Source organism: Mustela nigripes, chromosome 11 (assembly GCF_022355385.1).
Source record: "Mustela nigripes isolate SB6536 chromosome 11, MUSNIG.SB6536, whole genome shotgun sequence".
Taxonomy (NCBI): domain Eukaryota; kingdom Metazoa; phylum Chordata; class Mammalia; order Carnivora; family Mustelidae; genus Mustela; species Mustela nigripes.
The window spans coordinates 19508473-19530297 of NC_081567.1; the positions used below are offsets into that span (position 1 = coordinate 19508473).

Here is a 21825-nt window from a genome sequence, read left to right on the forward strand (position 1 = left end):
ATGTGGAGAAAGGGGAACCCTCCTACCCTGTCAGTGGGAATGCAAGCTGGTGCAGGCACTCTGGAAAACAGTATGGAGGTTCCTCAGAAAGTTGAAGGTAGAGCTGCCCTACAACCCAGGAATTGCATTACTGGGGATTTACCCCAGAGATACAAATGTAGCGATCCAACTGGGCACCTGCATCCCAATATTTATAGCAGCAATGTCCACAATAGCCACAATAGCTCTTTCTATGGAAAGAGCTCAGATGTGCACCGACAGATGAATGGATAAAGAAGATGTCATGTAAACAACACAGAAAGACAGACAGACAGACAAACACACACACACTACTCAGCCATCAAAAAAATGAAATCTTGCTATTTGCAATAATGTGGCTGAACCAGAGGGTATTTTAAAAAAATAGTTAGTTTATTTATTTGAGAGGGAGAAAAAACAGAAGCAGGGGGAACAGAGAGGCAGAGGGAGAAGCAGACTCCCCACTGAGCAGGGATTCCCAAGGCAGGGCTGAAGGCAGATGCTAAACAGACTATGCCATCCAGGTGCCCTGGAATTAGTGGTATTATGCTAAGCGAACTAGATCAATCAGAGAAAGACAATTACCATATGATCTCACTCATATGTGGAATTTAAGAAACAAAGGATCATACAGGAAGAGAGGAAGAAAGGATCATGAGGATCATACAGGAAGAGAGGAAAACATAAAGTAAGAAGAAACCAGAGAGAGACAAACCCTAAAAGACTCTTAATCATAGGAAACAAACTGAGGGTGCTGGAGGGGATGGAGGTGGGGCGAGGGGGTAACTGGGGAATGGACCCCAAGGAGGGCATGGGATGTAATGAGCACCGGGTGTTATAGAAGACTGATGAATCACTGACCTCCATCTCTGAAACTAGTAACACATAACACACTGTCTGTTAAATAACTTAATTTAAATGAAAATAAGACCCCCCCCCCACCACACCTGCACATGGTGACAAGGTGACACAGCAGACTCTTTCACTCCAGATGCAGAGACTCTTCCTTCCCCAGGTATCGGGGTTAGTTGTAGAACTCGCTTTAGCCAAGGGAACAGTAGCAAACTTAACGCAAGCAGAAGCTTGAAAATCACTTGCACAGGGGCCCTGGCTCTCTTGCCTGGAAACCTAAACCATCATGGGTATGAACCCAAGCTAGCTTGCAACTGGAGGGGAGGCCCTGTGCAATACAATGAGGCGTCCTATTTGCCTGCTGTCCACATATAGTGAACCTAAGGGGATATCAGCTATACCTGGCCCCAGCAGACGTACCAACCGGCTAAGCCCAGCCCAAACTCTCCACTCACACAGAACCTTGAGCAACTTGTGTATCTAGGTTGTGAGCTGTTCTAAAGTGGAAGTTTTCTAAAGCACTGAGTTGGAGAGACTCTGTTACACATTAAAAACTGACTGACAAATGCAGAAATAATGATACTTGTTTAATCAAATCAAATTCTTATATGTCTTTACCATCAAGAATTGACAAGAACACGAACAATCTTAAGGAAATTACATTGGTTAGTATGCACTCTGATTCAACACACGAAGTAATGAACAAATTATGAAATAAGAAAAGCAATAAACTCCTAGAAAAATCTCTAAAACCCTTAATTCTTAAAAGGGAACACAACCCCGAATGATGTGAGCTCTGCTGGTTTATTCCTGGCTCTTTTACTGCTCCTTCTCTCCCTCCTTTACTGTATCCACTTTCTTTCTCGGCCCCTAAATATGGCTATTCCTCATGGCTGGTTGCTATTTTTCTCACAAAGCAAGTGGGTTACTTTAAAAAAAAATTTTTTTTTTAAAGATTTTATTTATTTACTCGACAGAGAGATATCACAAGTAGGCAGAGAGGCAGGCAGCAGCGGGTGGGGATGGGGGGAGGTGGCAGGCTCCCCGCTGAGCAGAGACCGCTACCCTCCCCCATGTGGGGCTCGATCCCAAGACCCTGGGATCATGACCTGAGCTGAAGGCAGAGGCTTTAACCCACTGAGCCACTCAGGCTCTCCTAAAAAAATTTTTTTAAAGATTTATTTATTTATTTTAGAGAGAAAGCATGTGCACAGGGGATGGGGGAGGGACAGAGGGAGAAGGAGAGAGAGCATCTCAAGTAGGCTCCCGCTGAGTACAGAGCCCACCATGGGGCTTGATCCTATGACCCTGAGATCATGACTTGAGCCACAATCAAGAGTCAGATGCTTGGGCGTCTGCCTTCAGCTCAGGTTATGATCCCAGGTCTCTGTGATCAAGCCCCACACTGGGCTCCCTGCTCAGTGGGAAGCCTGCTTCTCCCTCTCCCACTCCCTCTGCTTGTGTTCCCTCTGTCACTGTCTCTCTCTCTCTCTGTCAAATCAATAAATAAAATCTTAAAAAAAAAAAAAAGAGTCAGATGCTCAACCAACTGAGCCACCCAGGCATGCCACAGGTGGGTTATATTTGTCGATTTTTACTGGTGGGGGTTCTCAAAACGAATACATTGTCTGAACACGAATACATTGTCTGAACTCGAATACCCAAGAAAGCAGTTGAAAAACACATGGTATATGTTACTGTCAGAATAGAAGTTGTACACCTGGGCTCAGGGTGTACACTCTTTATCACCAGAAAGGCTCCCCACCAAACAAGTGCGGGCTCTGACCTAATCACAGTACCAAGTATAGATCATTACCGTTCATGGGTTTCCTTCTTTCCTTTTTTTTTGACCATGAAATGGTATATAATTCAAGTTATTTGAGAATATATATCCAAATGCTCTCTGTACCCAACTGGATCACAGTATAAAGAAACTGAGGGGGGCACCTGGGTGGCTCAGTGGGTTAAAGCCTCTGCCTTTGGCTCAGGTCATGATCCCAGAGTCCGCATCTGGCTCTCTGCTCAGCAGGGAGCCTGTTCCCACCCCTCTGCCTACTTGTGATCTCTCTCTCTCTCTATCTGTCCAATAAATAAAAAAATATATTAAGAGAAAAAAAAAAAAAGAAACCGAGGGCACTAAATCCAGAGGAAAGTCAATGAAGTCTGAGTTGCAAACAATGTTGAAAATCAGAAAGAAAAATATTAAAAATAATTTTTTAAAAATAGCAATAACCTAAGTTTTAAAACCCCAGATTATATCAACAGAAATGATGAGAAAAAGAGAATGAGTGGGGGAAAAGTTCTAAGACTCCAATTAACAGGTTGATAGTTAGAGAACTACAGCTCCAATAACCTTTTTAATGCAAAAGTGTCCTTAAGACACTACCACAGGGGGAAGCCACGTAAAGAAGGCTATATGGGAATTTTCTGTATGATTTTTGCAACTTTTTTGTAGATTTGAATTATTTGAAAATGGAAAGTTTAACATTTTTCAGTGTAGTTCTAGGACACAGCCATTGGTAATATTAAAAATTGGATTAATACTTTTCAAAATAGAACTGAAAGCAAAGCAAAGACAGTCGTAAAGGAAAATACGGAGCACAAACAAAGCTCCGGATAATTATATACGTAATAATACTTGTCACAGCAACTGCTCTTCATCCATTTTGTAGATGTCCAAAGGTGAGGCAAACTTCCCTTTCAAGAGCTAGCCTGATTTGTAACTGATTATTTCCTGATCTTTTAGCAGATTTGCTCCAACGGTGGCTTACTACAGTGGCAGTAGGTGGCAACTGGTTACCATGGTGACCGCAGTAATCTACAGGAGACTGTAGTCTATTTGTCAATTTTGTTCAACCACTTTCACAGCAGACTTAACTTAATCTTCAGGACCATCTTGTGGACTGGTTTTTACCCCAGTTGACAAATGAAATTAAGGCTCAGAGAGGCTTTTGGTGGTGGTGGGGGGGTTTTGTTTAAGAAAAAAACTGCCCCTACTAAATACTTGTAAGCAGGAGAGGTCACTTGGAGCCCAGGATGAGATTCCGACACTCGGGCTTGCCTCATTCTGAGAGGGCTCCAGGTTGAGCACCGTCAGCTTGAAGCAACCTACTGATCACTCGTTAATATGCCCCCAAGAAAACCAGAGGTGTCCTTGAACACTGAGACTTCTCTTTTGCTGAAAGAAGAACACTTTGCTCGCTACCATCTGGGAACCATCTAAAGTGTTCCACAAAGGAAAAAAGAGGCATATTATGTACAGTGCACTGACCCTGCTCTCTGAACACGCAGCGAGACAGACAAAGAGACGATAAGCACTAGGTATGTGAGTGCCATTCCAAAAACTGCAAATGTGGATATGCACATCTCGACGATGACAACGTGGTTTACGATTCTAGGCTAAACATGTAAACAAGAACTTCAAAGCCCTGAGGTGACAGCCATCACCACTTTAACAAAAGATGTACCCGAAAGGACAAGCTTCAAGTCCCCACACTTCCTCCCCTGCGTCAGCCCAAACTCCCCTGTATTTGACCTGTCCTCAGCCGCCTTCCTCTCCTCTCGAAGAAGGGCAGCTTTCCCTTCCCTCCAAGGCTCTTGTCCTGTGTCCACTCGATAGCCTCTTCTCTACCAGGGATTTCCCTAACAGCTACTCTCTTTGATCACTGGCCGCTGATTCTTTGCCTTCAATTTATTTTTTAATTAACTATCTGTTTCTCCTACCTTCCCCACTGGCCACTGAATCTTTGCCTTCAATTTATTTTTTAAATAACTGTTTCTCCTACCTTCCCCTTAAACCTCTCTCTTGAGTTACTTACCTCCAATATTGTTGAAAGTGTCATCTTCACTAACAGTAACTTTCTAGACATGACTTTACCCTCCACTACTATTAAATTCCAATCTCCTTTTGACCAGTACCAGTGTGCTAAAACCACATATCTCACCCTCGTCCACTGTTCCTGAAATATACCTGCTCCCAAGAATTTGATGTGAACCCTTCCGGCCCATTTTTGAAATACTTTTGTGATACATAGATGTAATCATGGAAGTACTGTATTTTGAGGGTTTGATTTTACACATTTGGTATCATCACACTGTACATATTATTCTGCAACTTGACTTTTTAAATTTAATGCAACATTGTGTTTTTGAGCTCTCTCCATGCTGATCTATGTCATGCCTTTTACATACTGCTCACTCACTCCTCTCCTAATGGATAGTTAGAATGGTTCCGATTTTCTGCTACTGAAAACTGTGCCCATGATGAACATCCTCCCCGCACAGGCAGACCTTTCTGAGGTACACACAACCAAAAGTGGAATGAACTACTACATCACATGGCACATATGCTTGCAATTTTAGTAGATACTTCCAGACTGTTCTTCATAATGACTGTCCCAAATTCACTTGCATCAGTTGTGCAGGACCATTCTTGTTCTCATATAACCTTGCCAGCACCTGATAATGTCAGACTTTTATATTTTTGCTGACGTGGCTGGAGTAAAATAGAGTTCCATCTGATTATACTGAGGTTCAATAACTTTTCATGTAATATTCAATTCCTTCTTTGAGGTATCTTGTCATCTGTCTTTTGCCTGTTTTCCTATGGGATTTACTTTTTTTTAATAGTAGCTTTTCTTTCTATATTCTGCATTCTAATCCTTTGCATATTGCAATTACATGTTTCTATGCATATAATTATCTTCTCTCAAATTTTATGATGTGAGGCATCAGTATGTTACAAAAGCAATGCACATTATTCTGATGTGAAAACGGGCTTGATTGAGAACTTTGCTTCGAAAAATACTTCCGAAAACCACTCTCAGTAGCAATGAGATAATATCTCAGAATAAAAAATGGACAGAGGTATCATGCTGCAATTTCAACTGGCCTTATCTCGTATGAACAAGAAGTCACAAATGCATTAAGAGGTTAAAAAAAAATCTCACTGTGGATTCATGTTACATTTCTTTAGTTTCTCTTCCAGTTCAGGTAAATCTCGGAGATCTGCTCCAATAACAGCATATCTCTTTGAATCCAACAGGTGTCCATCTGCAAATCCAAGAAGAGATGATCATTTCAACAAAAATTCATCAAGAAATTATAATTTCAATGGATATGATTTTTTCAAAATTAAAGTAAATTTATTGATTTTATCCATTACAAAAATACATGCTCCGTTGTAGGGGAAAAAATCAGGAATGAAGAGGGTAGAAATGAACTAAAACCACATCTTCCAGAGATAACTATTAGTATTTTTGTGTAGAACATCCTGGTCCTTTTTCTATGTGCCCAAACTCATATATATAACATAAACGCATTCTCACACAAACATACATACACACCTCACACAGAAAAAAACCAAACAGGGCCAATTCTTTTTTTGAAAACTGCTTTCCTTATTTAATGGTAATATCAATGACATCATTCTCTGTAATGATTTCCTAGCATTCCAGAGTGGATAAAACAACTTACTCAACCAATGTCTCACTATCGGACATACGGTATTTCCAAGTTTTCTCCATCTGAGGCACTGCAGTGAACATCTTTTTATAGACATTATGAAGCAACTGTCAAGTAGGTCTCTATGAGTAGAATTAGGAGGTCAAAGGATAAGCCTATGTAAACAATGGTACCAATTGGCTGGCTGCTTCTAAACGTTGTGCCAATCTGTGAGATATTGTGATTAAAGGAATAGTGTTTCCATAGCGAAGTAAAATAAAATTATAACATTTGCTTAAAAATACTCCAGCAGAGTTTGGATGAAATGGTCTATATAGTGGTTCTCAAGCTTTGGCAGCCATCAGTATCACCCAGAGGGCCTATTAAAACAGACTGATGGGCTCTACCCCCATGAGTTTCTGATTTAGCAGTTTGTTCAAAAGTAGAAATTTTTTGGGGGGCGCCTGAGTGGCTCAGTGGGTTAAAGCCTCTGCCTTTGGCTCAGGTCATGATCACAGAGTCCTGGGATCGAGCCCCGTATGGGGCTCTCTGCTCTGTGGGGAGCCTGCTAACTCTTCTCTCTCTCTCTGCCTGCCTCTCTGCCTACTTGTGATCTCTGTCTGTCAAATAAATAAATAAAATCTTTAAAAAAAAAAAAAGTAGAAATTTTTTCAAATTCTTTCAAAAGTTAGAAACCTGTATCTCGGGGCGCCTGCGTGGCTCAGTGGGTTAAAACCTCTGCCTTCGGCTCGTGTTGTGATCCCGGGGTCTTGGGATCGAGCTCCGCATTGGGGTACCTGCTCAGCGGGGAGCCTGCTTCCTCCTCTCTCTCTGCCTACTTGTGATCTCTGTCTGTCAAATAAATAAACAAAATCTTAAAAAAAAAAAAAAAAGAAAAGAAAAGAAAAAGAAACCTGTATCTCTGACAAGTGCTTAGGCAGTGCTGATGCCTCTAGTTTAGGACTACACTTTTAGAACCACTGGTACAGGAAGTTGGTCATAGTTAAAGTTAGGTGTTGCATACATAGAGATTCACAGGCTTATTTTTATGTACGCCTAAAAACATCGTCAATTAAAAGTTTTAAAAATGGATTGTAATTAAAAGAAAACTGCTTGGTAGTATAGGCGAAGCACTGCTTGCTCAGCTCCCTCAAGGGTATAAACCATGGAAGGAACTGGAATATCCAACAGCCATCCTATATTGTTGCCAATAAATAGCTCAGGTTCTCTTGGCTCTGAGCGGTCACAGTAGAAAAAGGGAAAGGGGCTAAACCATAGTGTGTCTGAACACCCTCATGATGCTGATAGCCCCATTTAGCTGACACAAATACACTAAGCTACACACCACGAGCTAAAAGACATACCTCCTAGGAGCCTGCTAGGTATCAGGGAAGCAGGGAAACCCAAAGTCAGAGCTCTAGGTGCCACAATCCCCAAGCAGCAAAAGGAATATAAAGACTATGAAGGCACATCTGCCCTATTATGAGATCCAATAATGATTCCCAAACACTTGTGTACCTTCTTGCAAATAATGTACATGTTGCTAAAAAGTGTGCATGGAGTGAGTTATTCCCTCTCTCATTCGAAAAAGGAAAGAGTTGAGATGTACTACAAAAATACCAACACATTCGTTCGTTTGGCCATTCAGGTGTGTATTTATTCAATCAACAATCTCTGCATGCCAGGCACTGTTCCAGATGCTGGGGACACAGTGATGAACTGGAGACAGACAGGTCACTATCTCTCATGAGGCTTACCTGCCCCAGAGAAGGGAGAGAGACAATGAATCATTAAAGAAAGGAAGAATTAAGAGGATATCAGAGTATTAAGTGCTATGAAGCAAATAAAAGGTGATGAAAAATAAAAAGAGTAGGAGGGACAGGGTTCAGTCTTTCACCTGGTGGTCATGGAGGCCTTCTCAGAGGAGGCAGTAGCTAAGCTAAGACAGAGGTGATCTAAAGGAGACTGGCAAGCAAAATTATGGAAAAAGAGTTCCAGGCTCATGGTGGAAGGAAGCGGAAGATCCGAAGGTGACAGTAAGCGTGGCATGTTCAGGCTGCATCACGACAAGTGGCCAGCTCACAATTACTGTAGTCAAAAGGAAAATCAGGAGGCAGACATAGACCTGCTTAACCATGTGGATCCCAACCAGCAGGAGGATTTAAGGGCAGAGTAAGAGAACCTGATTTACTCCTTCTGAGTTTTCACTGTGTGCCTATTTATGTACTTGGAATTTTCCACTCCATGCGTAATTCAGCTTAACAAAAGTGTCAATTCCAAGATGCATATTTTTTCTACTTTAACATTCCTGAAATCAGGATGCATCGAACAGTCAAGCACATTCCAGTTTACCAACACTTTGCCTTTCCTAATCATAAAGAAATAGTGGTGAATCTTATAATCAGAGCCTCATAGGTTAGATGATGCAGGGTAGTATTTCGATGACATTTGTGCCAGCTTTATGATCACCTATGATTTTTCTCAGGTCTTCACTCATATTTATATTTCCCTTATTTTTATTCGAATTCTCCTTTCTCCATATGGTGGCAAGATCAAAAACTACAAAGCAAAGGGCAAGAAAATGTGTCTGAGACACAAACACACAGTTGAAAAGCAAGCAGAAGACTAAAAAAAAAATCTGCCCAAAAAAGGCTGACAAGGGACTTTGATCAAAGAATATATCTTTGGGGCGCCTGGGTGACTCAGTGGGTTAAAGCCTCTGCCTTTGGCTTAGGTCATGATCCCAGGGTCCTGGAACTGAGCCCTGCACCCAGCTCTCTGCTTCAGCAGGGAACCTGCTTCCCCCTGCCCCAACCCTCTCTCTGCCTGCCTCTCTGCCTAACTGTGATCTCTGTCAAATAAGTAAATAAAATCTTAAAAAAAAAAAAAAAAAAAAAGAATATATCCTATGTTCTAAAGGATTCCCAAAAATTGAAAAGAAAATGAAACCGCAACATTTCCAATGGACATTTACAAAGAAATCAAGCAGGCCAGTACAAGGAAGGAAGAATACTCCATTAGCACAAAGTTCTTTAACATTTTTTAAATTAATAGGTTTGATGGTTTTAAAATGGAATTTTAAAAATGGTAACAACCAGTGTTAGGGTGTATGGAAAGAGAACCCTCATCTACTCTCAGTGAAAATACAAACCAGTAAAGAAGGTCTCGAAGAACGGTTTGGCAGTAGCTATTAGAATTCACAAGGGACAATTCCTTGAGCCAGCAGTTCCCGCACATACGCACGTGTACATGTGCTTTCTACAGCACTGCTTAAGAGAATACCATAAAACACGCAGTGATCTAAAGGACCATCGGTACTGAATACATTAAGGAAAATGGAATTTCCACGCTGAGGAGAACTAGAAAGCCATCAGAAATGAGGAGACAGACCTACAGATGACAACATGAAGATAGTCACAGGTCTCTAGGCTGCAGAAGGAGCGAGCTAGCTACAAAACAGGACGTATAAATGATTCACTTTATTAAAAGGACACCTGAATTTACTGATTTTTGAGAAATACAGATTCACTCATTCAACAGATATATACTGAACTACAAACTATGTATTCATTCAATGTATATATATGGTCTCTCGACAAAAATGTATGGAACCCTGGACATGCCAGGCACTGGATTATCTTTCTGTGTGTGTTTTCTCATGTGTGATATTTATCTGTCTCTGTGCTCTTCATCCACAGGAGGAAACACCTTGAACGCTGTCTGTGGGGGGACAGATTATGGAGCATGTTTACTTTCTACTTCATACATTCCTGCACTGATGGATCAAAGCTAATGCAAAGTGGTAGCTCTTTTATTACCAGTAATCATCCTGATCCAAGTAGTCACCCAATATGCAAAGAATTGTGACAGCTACAGTGGAGAAAACAGCTAGGCCAAAAAACGGCAAAGCCTGCAGAAGATCTGCTTACAATTCACAGGAGGGAAACAAGGGACAGGGGAGATGTTCTTTCTGGGGGAGTTTCTTCACTAGGAGCACGAGTATGGCACTGTGGTTGCATAGAGGCCTGTCTGGTTGTCTGATGTTTCCTGTGTCATCTGTGTCCACCAACCACAAAGACCATCCTCTCTGGGCATGTCTCCTGACAACAATTAAGAAGTCCCTTGAACTACTCCATCAGACACAGACTGAAAACGATGGAACATTCTGGAAGAGGTTTCCCTGGGTTCAAAAGGCTTAGAGGTGAGCAGAGTGTTGCTGGCAACACTCGTAATTAAAATGTGAGGACGAAAACCTGAGCAGAAGGGCCAAGAAGGAGACCTCATCAGCAGAGCAGGTCAGGTACAGACATGGGGGAGCGGTGGGGATGGGTCAGAGGGTCCGATGCTGCCGGAATGGATGCTCGCAAGTAAAACTGGAAGTGGAGAAAATCTTTGGAAAAAATCTATTTTTGCCTCTTCTGCAAATCACTGAGAAACATTCTGTAAAGACTGAAGAATAGAGACCTATGCACATCTGTTTTAAATTCCTTCACTGTAAATTTGATGCAGTGTAGATGTATCAGAGAAGTATACACCTGTGACATCATGGGCGCACACATGCAGGCTCAGACTCAGACACACACACACACACACACACACTTTTCAAAGGAAAAGGGGAAAGAAAGCAAAGGGAGTTCTACACTGTAACACGTAGGTGAAGGGTACTTGCCGATTTGAAGCGGGTCCTCTGAATGTAATTCTATGATGGGTTGTAATAAGAAAGGCTTGACTCTGTGGAAAGATAGGAAAGACAGAAATGAGGCAAGGAGCTCAGATTCAGCAAAACTGCAAACACCCTCTCCAGAAATAGCAACACATGCTCCTGTTCAAAGCAAGGGCCACTCACTGGCCAGGGCCTTCTGCTCTGTGACATCTGGCCCTGGGCACATGCAGTCACACTTCGGCAGATCGGGGCTCAGGGAAGGTCACTAAGCAGGACACTCTGAATTGGATGTCCACTCTCAATCTCATCAGGAAATAGTGAACACTCAGAAATCACTCGAGAGAGGTCAGTGAGAATTTGCCCGATGTTCCAGTGTTTTCCAAGTCATCTCTAGTTTCCTGCCTCTTCTCCAACAAAATGTATAACCCAGTTCTTACTGCTCACAGTTATCTGGAAAACCGACTCTTACACAGACCTGAAGTCAGTAACATTTATGTGGTGAGTCCTCTCCTCCAGGATATGCCAAAAATCAGACCTGAAAGACCTGAATCCTCTATCCCAACAACCACACACAAAGGTCAACGCCTTTTCCAGCCTAGAAGCCACCTCTGGGCTTAAGCGAGAGCCCACTTACTCTTATTTCATGCGGGGTTCTACCAAGCTGGATCCTCCTCTGTAGATACACAGTCTTAGATGCCAGGCGGCAACTAAAAAGCATATTTACTGTAACAGAATCTTGTATTTGGAAAGAGTGAAAGAGTGTTTAATAGGATAAACTAAAACAGTCTCATACTTGAAAAATATTTCCAAATGATGAGAACTAGACATCTCTGAAGGACGAACTGAAACTTTTAGGTTCATTAAAAATTTTTTTTTTTTTAGGGGCGCCTGGGTGGCTCAGTGGGTTAAGCCACTGCCTTCGGCTCGGGTCATGATCTCAGAGTCCTGGGATCGAGTCCCGCATCGGGCTCTCTGCTCGGCAGAGAGCCTGCTTCCCTCTCTCTCTCTGCCTGCCTCTCCATCTACTTGTGATTTCTCTCTGTCAAATAAATAAATAAATAAAATCTTTAAAAAAAAAAAATTTTTTTTTTTAAAATATAAGACTTAGCATTTTATTTAAATCACTTAGAAAGAAGGAAGGGAGCACAAGTTAAAACCACCAGGAAGCCCTGACCTTGGCTTGAGGCCAGGGTTTAAATCTCAACTCCACCCCTTCCTCCACAGGTGCCCTGAGGGAAATTCACTTCACTGCTTTGAGCCTCAGTTTCCCCACTGGGATTCAGGAGTCTGCTCTGAGCATTGAACGGTCCCATTCAGTGACCCCCGATCCCATTTTGCATGATGCCACAAGAGCTCTGAGCACGGACAACTGGATGACTCAGTTGGTTAAGCGACTGACTTCGACTCAGGTCATGATTCCAGGGTCCTGGGAATGAGTCCTGCATTGGGCTCTCTGCTCAGCAGGGAGCCTGCTTCTCCCTCTTTCACTCTCCCTGCTCTTCTGCTCTGTCAAATAAATAAGATATTAAAAAAAAAAAAAAGAAAGAAAGAAAGAAAAAAGAAAAAAAAAACCCACAAGAGAGTCACAGACTCGTCCTCAACAGCTCTGCAAACTTCTTAAACCTGACCTCAGGGTGGTACCCAGAATATCTCACATGCAGTAAATGCCTAAGTTTAGCCTCCTCATCACTCACTCAAACAATATTTACTACGCGTCCCTCTGGGCCGGGCACCTCTCTATGTCCTGGAGATAACAAAGAAGACAAAACACACAGAACAATTCAGATGATCAAACTGTAGGTCATTTCTTTTCAAGGTTCAGACAAATGATGCTCACGGACAGAACTGTCACGACGGAGGGTGTACTGCATTTGGAAGACTGCTCCACAGGTTGGAATGAGGATGCCAGGGCCAGCAAGAAAGTGGGGAGAGGGTCCAAGAGAAGAGCCCCCTAAAATGAGGTCCCCAGCATGCAGACCAGCCCATTACTAACCGCTGCCTCTGAATCTACCCAGCTCTGTTGTCTGGCCCAAGCCACACTTACTTGATGCTGTGTAGCTTTCTCGTGACTATGACCGGAAAGTCAACCTCAAAATATTTTCTTGGGAGAAGATCTTCATCCTGAGGAAAAATACACAGTAAGTTTCCTAATTCTATATCCCCTCATACATTTACTGACCATCTTCATGCACCGAGTACTAAGCCCCAAACAGCAACAGAGTATTTCAGGGCCCAAATCAGGAACGATATGGTGAAAAATGCATGTTTCAGGTGACTTCAGTCTCCGTGTGGAGAACGGACGGAGGATTAAAGTTAGGAGGTGCTCACAGCCGTCCAGGAAGAAGGTCCAGCGAGGAAGTCATGGGGAGCCGGAACTGGGGGAGCCGCCACTGGCATGGAGACAGGGAGGCACTGAGAGGCCCTGGGGAAGTAGGACCTAACGGACTTTGCCAAAAAGCAGACGGAGACAGATCAGGGAGGTTCAGGAAACCGATGTGGGGGTGGGGCCAGCAAGTGGGTGATCAAACAGGACACAACAGCAAATATCACAAAGCACCCGCCACGGTGAGGGCAAGCACTGTTTGTGCTACATTTACTTTTTCCTGTGAGGAGAGTGTGGTGGGGGAAAGGGCAGGCACTCTGGAGCCGGGGAATGGGGTTCAGATCCCAGCTCAGCCACTTGTCTGCTGGGAAGTCACTCAACTCCCTGGGCCAAGCTTTCCCCATCCACACAGTAGAGAAGGGACAGCACCTCACAGGGCCGTGACGAGTCCTGTAGAAATAAATACTCCAGCGGCACTCACAGCAGGACCTGCCAGAGTAAGCGGCATGGGTGGGCTTTTATGATGTACTGACATGTGTACACAGATGTGCAGCCTGTCCTGGGCTGTACGTTTATTTCTACTGTGGGCTGCAGTAAAGAAAGTGTGAAAGCCAGACACACAAACGGAAACACACAAACACATACACTGAATCAAAGAAACACATCTACACAGACCCCACACAGAGACACACAGAGACAAAAGAGGCTAGGATATACATGCAAAGATACACAGACACACACATGCAGGTACACACACCCACACAGAGACACAGACACACACATGCAGGTACACACACTCACACAGAGACACACCCACACAGAGACAGACACACACTCACGACCCCGATCCCCCATCTGTGTCCCAGCCTGGTCACGCCCTGGCCATCTTAGCACATTCTCTCCATGTCTGCCATGGCCAGTCACTCAGCCCTGATGACTATTCTATTCTTTTTTTAAAAGATTTTATTTATTTATTTGATAGAGATCACAACTAGGCAGAGAGGCAGGCAGAGAGAGGGGAGGAAGCAGGCTCCCCGCTGAGCAGAGAGCCCAATGTGGGCTCAATCCCAGGACCCTGGGATCATGGCCTGAGCCGAAGGCAGAGGCCTCAACCCACTGAGCCACCCAGGCGCCCCTCTGATGACTATTCTTGAACGCATCCTCTCCTCAACCCCCAGCTGCAGCGACACCCCTTTCTGGCCTCTTCCTACCACACCCTGTGTGTCGCCTGCAGCAGCTCCTCACGACCCTACGGCCTAGCATGAAACAAGGTGCTCCGCACCTGCTGACTTGTTCGGCACCCCCCACCCCATGTATTCTCTGAACACCCGTGTCCACCCGTACTTCTATTCCAGAAATACAGAGCCAGTTTGCTCAAGGGGAAAAGATGAAAGCAAAGCCAGGCGCTGGCGTCCAGAGTCTGGCCGCGGTGTCGCTACTGCAGCCTGGGAGGACACCCCCGTTTCTGACGTGAGCCGCTGCACAGCAAGAGCACCGTGAATGCAGACAGTCACCCGCGACGGGAAGCAGAGACTGACCCCGGGGTCAGCATGATGGGGACAGAAATCACAAGCAAGCATTTCCTAATAGGAGGGGGACCCCGAAGGGTGAGCCTCAGAACTGTAGGTCCAGCTACTGCCCACCCTTGTGGAAAATCTCAGGGGGTCTGGTTTGCGGGAGAGGCAGGGAGAGAGGGAGACAGGAGGACAGAGAACAAGACCGCTTCCTGGCGCTTCAGAAGACACAGGCCGGGCCATCCCCACCGTTCACACTCACAGCTGCCACGCATGCCTGATTTGGTGCGGAACGTGGCGATGGACGAGCCGGCTGAGGCTACTGGGAAGAAATGTTTAGGGAAGATGAGGACGTAACTTCTGCTAGGATACCCCACAACACCCTTCCAGAATGTTACTCCCATGATAGGAAAGGTTAAGGAGAGTCTAAAATTCCAAGACAAGGGCGCCTGGGTGGCTCAGTGGGTTAAGCCTCTCTGCCTTCTGCTCAGGTCGTGGTCTCAGGGTCCCGGGATCAAGCCCCATGTCGGGCTCTCTGCTCAGCGGGGAGTCTGCTTCCCACTCTCTCTCGGCCTGCCTCTCTACCTACTTGTGATCTCTTTCTATGTCAAATAAACAAATAAAATCTTTAAAAAATAAAATAAAATAAAATTCCAAGACAAATGAGAATGATTGAAAGCAAATGAAGGACAGCATACACTCCTATGTCCTGTGCTGGACTTCTTACTTTATTATAAGGAGCGTTCCCTCGGGGCGTCTGGGTGGCTCAGTTGAGCGAGTGGCCAACTCTTGATTTTGGTTCAGGTCATGATCTCAGGGTCATCATGGGAGTGAGTCATGTATCAGGTACCCAGGTATCAGATACTTGACCCTCAGAAGAATTCTGAGTAAGGGGTCACTGTGGAGGGAAAGCTATCCAGAGGCACACCTGGAGCCTCTAAGGAACAGACATCTTCTTTCTGGGCTTTGGCAAAGGAACAAAACGGCTGCGGCAGTGACATTTCAAGTTTTGGTTGTGGGATTCCTTAAGTGCATCTGACTCCTATTTTTCAGGAGCTGGCATGTCACAGGAGGCGTGGAGGACACGCAGGATGGGGCCTCAGTCCCAGACAGCTCCAGGGACAGCCGTGAGGAAGGACAGCCCTTGGATTCAAAGGGGATCCTGCAGGGCTGACTGCAGCACAGGCTGCCCAAGGTGACACCCATCCCCTGGGTCCTTGATCCTTGGGTTGTGTGGAAATAAAAATTGGGAGACACATAGAAGCCAAGGTTCATTAAAGGGGTTCACTACCCCATGACTCTCTATCTTTGGTGGTACTGGCTTTCCCAGGCCCTACTGCTGCCTGCTGCCGGAAGGCAGGAGCCTTCAACTGTCCCCACAGTCTTTTTTTTTTTTTTTTTTTTAAAGATTTTTATTTATTTATTTGACAGAGAGAGATCACAGTAGGAGAGAGGAAGGGAAGAGATCACAGAGAGAGGAAGGGAAGCAGGCCCCCTGCTGAGCAGAGAGCCCAATGTGGGACTCGATCCCAGGACCCTGAGATCATGACCTGAGCCGAAGGCAGCGGCTTAACCCACTGAGCCACCCAGGTGCCCCTGTCCCCACAGTCTTGGGCCCGAGATCACACAGAACAAGCTCCCACCGTGGTGCAAGCAGAAAGCCTGTGACCCACTGCTAAGCCTCTGCTGGTGCAGCAGGGGACCACCCAGGGTGGAAGGTGCATGAGACCATGAGACTGGTAGACAAAATTTGCTCCACACTGTCTAGAAGCACAGATCTCTCAATTCTGGGATTAGCAAACTTGCTGCAAATGACCAGAAAGTATTTTAGCCCTTGCAGGGCAGATGGCCTCTCCTCAAACTACTCAACTCCCCTGTCGTGCTGTTAAAGCAGTCATAGAGAAGACTTAAGTGGCTGTGTTACAATGAAACTTTATTTACAAAGACAGGTGGGTAGGCAAAATCTGGCCTTTTCCACCTAGGCTCTGAAATGCAAACAAGCATTTTTTTTTTTTAAAGAAACTTAAATTAAAAAAACAAACAAACCCCTTTAGAGCAATATGATTATCAAACAAAACACCTCCACAGTATCTTTCCTACCCTGTGCTATTTGCTTTCCTCACTTCGGACAGATAGCCATTTTCTTGGAAGGGGTACCTAAGTCTCAAGTACCTTGAAAGGAAAGAAAAATGTCAGATTTATTCATTATTAACCCATTACTGACAGGGGAAGAAACCAAACCCCGGGACCAATTCGAAAGGGTGTGGGGCCGAGAGGAGGCATTCCTCCAGTGGCTTCTGCTCACACGCACACATTCCGTCCCTGCATTCTGCTCCAGCTCCTTCCACCACACCATGGTCACTGAGGGAGAGACGCACCACCGACTGACGGACCACAAAGACCCCCCTGAGCAAGCACAAGGCTCTGGACAGAGAACAGGGAAGCGACCTGGACTTGCGGTACCTGCAGTCTATTCGCTCCTGGTACTGCCACTAACCGGACCCGTCTCGTTTCCTGTGAGTGTAGTTATACCTGTGCTTGCTCGTTAACAGAGCAGGTGAGGGATCAAATCAGGGAATAGCTACGAAAGGCCTCTGTGTCATATCACTATCACCAGCCTTGCACATCTCTAAACTGTAGACACTGTCACGATGACAATAAAATCTTCATGATCATCAACACGGCAGACACAGAGGCTCTGGGGCTCACAATCCCACTGGCAGGGTCTTTCACACGTGCGGAGGACACATCTACAAGGGTTTTTATCTGACGCCCAGTTTGTAACAGGAAAGAATGAGAAGCCAGGCACCCATCCTTCACCAGGGCCCCGGTGACATCAAGTACGTGTCTAAAGGCGGCAGCAGGCCCAAGCAGCTAGGGACAGGGGCACGAGACAGGCAGTCACTGCATTCCCTCTGAATATATTTTTAACATTTTCAACCAGCCGGGCACCTTTACAAATGAAACAATTCGGGAAAGAAGAGGGCAAATGTTCATTTACCTTTAGTCTCCAGAAGGTGGTATCCATCCCAGCCCCAAGATTTATAATTTGACAATGACATTCTGTCTTCCGCAGAAATGCCTTTATCAGCTGACTGACACCATGGACTCGAGCAAAATATCCTGAGAGAGAGAGACACAGAGACAAGCCTTCACTCAGTGAGGTCGGAAAGCATCCCTGCAGAGGAGAGCACAGGAGGACTCTGCTGCTCTTCTTTGAGGTCAGTGATTTTTCTTTGGACTCATGGGAGAAATCAGGACTTTTACATTCTCTCTTTTTTTAAAATTTAAAGTGGCAAGAGCCAAAGTAAGTACAATCTATTTAATGGTGTAATTAACTATCTTAAAAATAAAATGTCCCTTAAATTTACATATGAGAGACAACCATATTATAGCAAGACATTGGATCTAAATATTCCTCTGGGAAATGTGCTTTTTTACAGCTAAGGTGCAAGCCACTCAAGAGTCTGCAAAATGTCAAAATTCCAAGATCGTGATGAAAATAATATTCGGAGGACAGGAAACGGGAAGGACAAATGACAGAGGAAAAAAGAAAGTCTTATTTCTTACCATGTTTCTGCAATCTCCATCCTGTGTGGGTAGAGCCTCTGTTTAGAAAATGGCCTCACAGGGGTACCTGGGTGGCTCAGTCAGTTAACAGTCTGTCCTCAGCTCACGTCATGATCCCAGGGTACTGGGACAGAGCCCCCCTTGGGCTCCTTGCTCGGTGGGGAGTCTGCTTCTCCTGCTCCCTGTGTCTGCCATTGCCCCTGCTTTGCAACTCTTTCTCTCTCTCTCTCTCTCTCTCAAATAAATAAAATCTTTAAAATAAATAACAAAAATAAATAAAACGGCCTTGACAGACCACTTGGGAGAGGGGAAAGCACAAGTAAATGTTGCCTAATAAACGGACTTGTTCAGCTACAGAGTGGTGAGCTGGAGCAAAGGTGGTGAGAAATAAAAGAGGGGAAAAGGAAGATAAAATCTGAGTTCTAAAACCCTGCTGCTTGGGACGCCTGGGTGGCTCAGTTGGTTAAGCCACTGCCTTTGGCTCAGGTCATGATCCCAGTGTCTTGGGATTGAGTCCCACATCTGGCTCCTTGCTCAGTGGGAGCCTGCTTCTCCATCTGCCTCTGCCTGCCACTCTGTCTGCCTGTGCTCACTCTGACAAATAAATAAATAAAATCTTAAAAAAAAAAAAAATAAAACCCTGCTGCTTAAGTTTTAACTATTTTAAGAACAAAATTTGAGTAGCATTTAGAAATGTTTCACAATGTTAAAAAATAATATTGGGGCACCTGGGTGGCTCAGTGGGTTAAAGCCTCTGCCTTCGGCTCAGGTCATGATCTCAGGGTCCTGGGATCAAGCCCCACATGGGGCTCTCTGCTCAGCAGGGAGCCTGCTTCCTCCCTCTCTCTCTGCCTGCCTCTCTGCCTACTTGTGATCTCTGTCTGTCAAATAAATAAATAAAATCTTTAAAAAAGGAAAAGAAATATTCCACAATGTGATACAGGAATTCTAGGTCTATTGATTCTCCCAATAAATAATTTGAGCTTGTATTTTAGGTGTCTCTTGTATTTTATGTTTCTAGGAAATAATTTTTTTTTGAGAGTTTTAAAAATAATTTATTATTATTATTATTTTTATAAACATATAATGTATTTTTATCCCCAGGGGTACAGGTCTGTGAATCGCCAGGTTTACACACTTCACAGCACTCACCATAGCATACACCCTCCCCAATGTCCATAACCCCACCCCCCTCTTCCGACCCCCCCACCCGCCAGCAACCCTCAGTTTGTTTTGTGAGATTAAGAGTCACTTATGGTTTGTCTCCCTCCCGATCCATTTGGTTTCATTTATTCTTCCACCCTCCTAACCCCCCATGTTGCATCTTCACTCTAGGAAATCATTTTTAATGTATGTTACAGAATATCATCCACAACAGGCTGGATATTGAAACAAAAACTTTAAAGATGCTCATCACACCCTATCTGGGCCACAACATGGAGATGCCAGCCCAGGCAGAGAGAGAAGGAAGGCAGGCCGCTGACATGCTGCCTGGGGAACCCAGGTCCCGGGGCTCCAAGGGGGCATCCCTGCCTCCGGTTAGGAAAGCTGCCTCAGGAGCCCGGGACGGAGGCTTCAGGCCTCTTAGGCAGGCCTGGCCCCATCTTTCTAAAGCCTGGTTCGCCCTCAGCTCAAAGTAAGGTGCATGTCCTTACTGTCAGGGACCACCACTTTAAACTTTCTTTGCATTTCCTACAGAATCTACCCACAAGCTCCATCTTTAGGGCCAGGATTCCCTGCATGCCCAAGCACTTGGGGTCATTTGGCTAATTTCTCAATCTGATTGGGAATGAGTCACCCTCCTCTCTCAAATCCTTTCACTGCCTTGACAGAAAGGGCTTGCAGAGCCTAACAGTGTTACTATCACTTTAAGAAGGCCAAGAAAGGAATTCCTTACTTGAACAGACAGTTCACAGTAAAAGATAATGTAAATGGCCTGAAACGTATAAAAATGATTTTCAGCTTCACTCCTAAAATAAGAGGAATATAAAATAAAACTACTTAAGATACCATTTTTCATGAATCAGATTTTCACAAATCAATGAAAAGGTTCCTAATACACGGAGTTGGTGAGGATGTTGGGAAATGAGCACTTTCATATGCCCCTGGAGAGAGTGAACACTGGAACCCTCAATTTTGAAGAAGGAATCCCTAAAACCTCAGGCCTCTGGGCTGATGAGGGGATGTTGGGAAGGAGGGGGTCACTTGCCTCTGTTAATTTCGGGGGCCTTCCTCTCCTTAGACAGTCTTACAAAGTGCTGAATGTATGGATCATGCCAGTAGCCAAGGCTTACTGCAAACCTAGAAGGGAGGAAAGGAGGCAGGTGAGTCGAGGTCAGTAGGTTCTAGCCCAATTCTCCGCAACCAGGTCAAGGACAATCAGCTACCTCCAAAGACCAACACAGGAATGTTTCACACTCCCTTACGAATCTCAGCAGACTCAGTCGTTTGTCTCGGTGCTCCTCATCGCCCCACCCCTCCCCAGCAGCTATTTCTTCTCTCTCTTTGCTCAGGTGCCCAACTCCTTTCCCAGGACCCTGCACAGCACAGCACCTCACCTCATACCTCACCTAGAAGACCTGCCACCATTTATTCCCTCAGCAAACTCACTGGCAAGAGCCAGTCAGACAACTCTGCTTGACCACAAGTTCTGTGTCCATAGGAAAGGAAATCCAAGATTGTTTCCTAAAACTCACAAATGACTACGTAAGCCTTTCCCCCAGCTCTGTATTAGGTACCAGTCCTTCCACATCTCTCAGGAAGGTCATAGTGGGAAAACCAGGAACCAATAAACACAACAGCTACAACCTAGAAACTGGTGCAGCAGCCTGAACTCTGGTCTACACAACCTGGAAAATGCTATGGTAGCCTAAACTCTCCCCGGTCTATATTACAAGGAACCAAGGGTTTAGTGTTCTAAACCAGAAGCAAAAGCCCAGCTTACCAGTGGAGGTCTTCTGCCAACTGTAAGGAACCAGTCTTAGGAAAACAAGAAGTAGTGGAAGGAGCCTGGATCCCTAAGGCCACGTGAAGCCATTTTGGCCCTTGCCCTCAATGGCTATCTGGAAGTTAAATGTCTTTATCACTGAAACTAAATCGAAGGGCTCCTGGGTGGCTCAGCCAGTTGAGCGGCCAACTCTTGGTTTTGGCTCAAGTCATGTCTCGGGGTCCTGGCATCAAGCCCAGCATCAGATTCCATCCTCAGTGGAGAATCTGCTTCAGGATTCTCTGTCTGCCCAATACTCTATCAAATAAACAAATCTTTTCTTAAATGTAATAAATAGATCAAATGCAGATGGTCTTCTGTTACATACAGCCTCAAACATCCTAAGTGCTATCCTGAGCACATTATCTCATTTCTATTCACTTGGTGAGTAAGATGAAAGGGGTAGGGTGTGTGTGTGTGTGTGTGTGTGTGTGTGTGTGTGTGTGTGTGTGTGTGT

The 21825-nt window shown here is 44.8% G+C and overlaps 1 protein-coding gene across 4 annotated transcripts in view; it reads right to left on the bottom strand.

Annotated features, from left to right (window-relative positions):
• LCMT1 (leucine carboxyl methyltransferase 1) overlaps positions 1-21825 on the bottom strand; it is a 56323-nt gene that overhangs the window by 16815 nt on the left and 17683 nt on the right. For all 4 annotated transcript variants that reach the window (XM_059415089.1, XM_059415090.1, XM_059415091.1 and 1 more), the window contains exons 2-6: positions 20592-20683; positions 17814-17935; positions 13020-13096; positions 10982-11043; positions 5820-5922 (exon numbers count right to left, since the gene is read on the bottom strand). In XM_059415089.1, the coding sequence (XP_059271072.1) occupies positions 5820-5922; positions 10982-11043; positions 13020-13096; positions 17814-17935; positions 20592-20683 (456 nt within the window). The remainder of the gene's footprint in view (positions 1-5819; positions 5923-10981; positions 11044-13019; positions 13097-17813; positions 17936-20591; positions 20684-21825) is intronic.